This window comes from Palaemon carinicauda, chromosome 8 (genome assembly GCF_036898095.1).
Source record: "Palaemon carinicauda isolate YSFRI2023 chromosome 8, ASM3689809v2, whole genome shotgun sequence".
Classification (NCBI taxonomy): domain Eukaryota; kingdom Metazoa; phylum Arthropoda; class Malacostraca; order Decapoda; family Palaemonidae; genus Palaemon; species Palaemon carinicauda.
The window spans coordinates 54296671-54301217 of record NC_090732.1 but is presented as its reverse complement, the minus strand read 5'-3'; the positions used below and the strand labels follow the sequence as shown (position 1 = coordinate 54301217).

Here is a 4547-nt window from a genome sequence, read left to right as displayed (position 1 = left end):
TCGTCTGATCGCAAATCCGGCTACGGGATTCCTGCTTCATTTCGAAGACATTCCGAAGACTTCCTGAGCTCCGAGATCCGTGTTGTTCTTTGAAGACATTCTCGGCTTCTCCCTGAGTGTCTCCAGATCAAGTTGCATTTTTTTTTTTTTTTCAAAATAGACCTAAAACAAGGTAGAGGAAAGTTATTAACAAAAATGGAGAAGTGTAATACCGGTTATTTGTATTGTTATTATTGTGGAATGGCTTTTTTGAGTACCAAAGTTATTGATGATTTTGTGATTACTAATCAGGACAATATGGGATATTGTGTATGCTGTAATTGTTCCGTTATGGAACCGAAAAGGGTCTCTTTGATTAAAGTAAAGAAGAATGGTTACCCAGGACCAGGAACCGTTATGGATCTAGTAGAGAAATTTGAAAAAACTGGAAAAATGGCGAAACAAAAAAGAAATGTTTCACTAGGAAACGAAGGACAAGTGAGGACTCGTATAATGCAATATGAAGAAAGGATAAAAGGTGAAGGAAAACGGAAAAAGGATTCTGTTGGAATTAGAAGGAATCCAGCTAGGGAGGCCAAAGAAGTGGCCCTAGCTAGAATTGTTGAAATTCATAAGTTTGAAATGTCCGAAAATGGATACGAAGAAAGGATAAAAGATGAAGGAAAACAGAAGGATTCTCTTGTAATTAGAAGGAATCCAACTAGGGAGGCCAAAAAAGTGGCCTTAGCTAGGATTGTTGAAATTCATAAGTTTGAAATGTCCTACCAAGCTGCAAGGGTAGCCCTAATCATCCGACAATTTGAAAATATGTTAAGAGAAACGATGACAGAAAATAGCCCAGGAACAGAAGCAGATTCTGGTAGTTTTTGTGGTGATTATGGAGAAACTATGATGGGAAAGATACTGGCACGGAAACAGACAACTTATCTTAGAAGGGAAGCGAAAGATAGAGCCTTATTAAGGATCAGACGAATTGCAATGGATGAAGTCTCTCCAGACAAGAGAGGCTTAGTATACGATCTTGTTCAGCTCTGGGAAGAGGCTCTGAAAGGCGAGAAAATAGACAAGAAAAAGAAGATTGTTATTGAAGTGATAGAAGAAGGGATCGTAAAAAGGAACATCCAGTATCTTGAAAATATAATACGAGGAAACATACAGGAAGACGATCTTCGTGGACAATCTCGGGACTTCAGAAACCATCTTGGGAGGGTCGCTAAAGATATAGCCTCAGCACAGATAAGAAAAATAGTGGAAGAGGAAATGGCCTCTGAGAAAAGAGGCATAGTTTATGATCTTATTAAACGATATGAAACCGCATTAAAAGGAGACAAAATTGAAGCGAAAAATGAATATCAAGAGGCAAGGAAAAGCCAGACATTAGAAAACTTTATCGAGTATTTTGAAAATAGGTTACAAGAAAAAACAGAAACTGAAGGCGATCTTCTTGGGCAATCTCCAGACTTCAGGGAGACTCTTAACAGGAAGGCTAAGGATATCGCTTTGGCCAGGATAAGTCAAATAATACAAGAGGAGTTATCAGAAGAACAAAATGAAAAACTCTGGAAAAGTGAGAACATTGATGAAAAAACAGAAATTGAAGGGGATCTTCTTGGGCAATCTCCAGACTTCAGGGAGAATCTTAACAGGAAGGCTAAGGATATCGCTTTAGCTAGGATAAGTCAAATAATACAAGAGTGGTTATCAGAAGAACAAAATGAAAAAAGCTACCAAGAATCAAATAGCCCTGGAACAAAAGCTGATTCTGCCAGTAAAGGTGGTGAATATGCAGAAATTATGATGATGAACGGAATGATGAAGAGAAAGCATCTTAGGAGAGAAGCAAAAGATGTGGCCTTAATAAGGACCAGACAGATTGCACAGGAGGAAATCTCACAACAAAAAGGTTACAAAGTATACGCTCTTATTAAACTGTGGGAAGAGGCTCTGAAACACGAGAAAACGGATAAGAGACAGAAGGTTAACCTTGAAGAAATAGAAGAAGGAATCGTAGGAAGGGGTATCCAGTATTTTGAAAACATCATTAGAGGAATTATTGTATCAGACTGTTGTCAGGCCATCGAATGGGGTCTTCAAGGAGTGGGAGCACATGAGGAACTATCAGAACAAAATGAAAACGTCTGGAAAAGTGAAAACTTTGAAAAGGAACTTCAAGACTATCAAGAAGCAAATAGCTCAGGAACACAAGGATATTCTGCTAGTAATAGTGATGATTATGAAGAAATTATAAAGCTAAAGGTAATGGGACGCAAACAAACAGCTGATCTTAGGAGGAAAGCCAAAGATAGAGCCTTTTTCAAGATTAGACGAATTGCAATGGAGGAGGTCTTTCCAGAAGAGAGACGCTTAGTGTATGGTCTTGTTCAAGTATGGGAAGAGGCTCTGAAAGGTGAGAAAATAGAAAAGATGAAGAAGGTTATTCATGAAGTAATAGAAAAAGGCAATGTAAAAAGGCATATCCAGAAATTTGAAAATGCCATACGAGGAAACTTAAAAGAAGGCGATCTTGGTGGACAACCTCGGGACTTCAGAAACCATCTTAGGAGGACCACTAAAGATAAGGCCTTGGCCCAGATAAGAAAATTAGTACAAGAGGAAATGTCTGAGAAAACAGGCCGAGTTTATGATCTTACTGAACTACATGAAAATGCAATCAAAGGAGACAAAATTGAAAAGAAAAGTGAATATAAGGCAATAAAGAGCCAAACATTAGAAAACCTAATCGAGTATTTTGAAAATATGTTACAAGAAAACTCAGAAAATGAAGGCAATCTTCATGGACAATCTCGGGACTTGGGAAGCCATCTTAGAAGGGCCGCAAAAGATGTCGCCTTGGCTAGGATTAGAAATATCTTACAAGAGGCTATCGAAGAAGAGAATTTTGAAGAGTAAATAGGATGCTGTTCAATAGAAGAAAAAAAAGCAAAATCCAAAAATATACCACTAAGAAACGATTCTGTTGGAGTAACCTAGAGGATGTGCACTGCAGAGGGAAAAAGCTGAGCTTCTTCTTGTATGCAACGGTTCCATGACGGAGTGGTACAGGCCTTTGTCATGTGAACAAATGGTCGGATTTCTAGATCTATTCTTCCGGATGTCAACCTTATGGTTGCTCTGTTGGAATAATCTAGAAGACTGGCCTTGCAGAAGGAAAAAGCTTAGCTTTTTCTAGTATGCAGTCATATCCTACAAAGGTGCCTAAAAATTTTTTTTTTTTTTATTCAAAACTATATTTCATGAGTGAGTTATGATTGAAGATGGCCAAGTATATAATAGATGTGAATGAGAGAATTCTTTCTTTGATTGCATTAAAAATTAGAAAAAAAAATCTAAAAAAAAACTAAACACTTGAGTATGAAAAAAGGATTGCGTTGTAGAATAGAAAAATAGGATAAATGAAAATGGTTCTGTGCAAAATTTTGAAAATACTTGGAGGGAGTTCAACTAGGAAACAACTAAGAGACGATTCTGTCGGAATAACATAGAGGATGTGCACCGCACAGGGAAAAAGCTGAGCTGCTTCTAGTATGCTGTTCTTTGATGAAGTACAAACTCCTTCTCATGTGAACATAAAGTGTTGGTGCTGGCTCTGTAGATAAAAGCTGAGGTTCTTCTAGTATGCTATGTTCCTTAATGAGATTAGGCCAAATAAAGCAGTTCAAGTTCACTATACGGAGTGAAAATCAAATTCAGTAACTTGTGAGGTAATATTCAGTTGCGTTTTGTGAGGAAAGGAGACCTGAGCAGGATGTTTGGAATAACTGCCCACCTTGATGGATGTGTTGCTGAACCCTTCAGCTTAAATGGTGCTTGGACTATTGGAAAAGGCTGGCTCTACAGAGGGAAGAAACCTGCCTGATTCTAGTATGCTATGTACCTTGATGGAGGGGTACAAGACCTTCGTCAAGTGTACAAATGGTCGGATATCTAGATCTATTCTTTCAGATACTAACTTACGGGTGGTTCTGTGGGAATAATCTAGAAGACCGGCTCTGCAGAGGGATGAAGCTGGGATTCTTCTAGTATGCACACTAGTTCTTGAAGATTAGGCCAAAAAAAAGCAGTTAAAGTTCACTATATGGAGTGAAAATCAAATTCAGTAACCGTTGTGAGACTGACCCTGTATATAGAAGAACCTAAGTTTCTTCTAGCATGTTATGTTCCTAGATGAAGAAGTACAAATTCTTTCTTGTATATAGAAGAAGCTGATGTTCTTCTAGCATGCTAAGTTCCTTGACGAAGAAGTACATATTCTTTTATCATGTGAACATAAGGGTTGGTACTGGCCTTGTAGAGAGAAGACACTGAGGTTCTTCTAGCCTGCTATATTCCTAGATGAAGTACAAATTCTTTCTAATGTGAACATAAGGGTTGGTACTGACCTTGTATATAGAAGAAGCTGAGGTTCTTCTAGCATGCTATGTTCCTTGACGAAGAAGTACAGATTCTTTTGTCATATGAACATAAGGGTTGGTGCTGGCCCTGTAGACAGAAGAAGCCGAGGTTCTTCTAGCCTGCTATGTTCCTTG

At 38.2% G+C, this 4547-nt stretch overlaps 1 protein-coding gene across 1 annotated transcript; it reads left to right on the top strand.

Annotated features, from left to right (window-relative positions):
- The first annotated feature begins 330 nt into the window (after window positions 1-330).
- On the top strand, window positions 331-2910 carry LOC137645229 (golgin subfamily A member 6-like protein 22). The gene has a single exon (XM_068378049.1). It carries the CDS (start codon window positions 331-333, stop codon window positions 2908-2910), a length of 2580 nt encoding a protein of 859 aa, XP_068234150.1.
- The last annotated feature ends 1637 nt before the right edge of the window (window positions 2911-4547 follow it).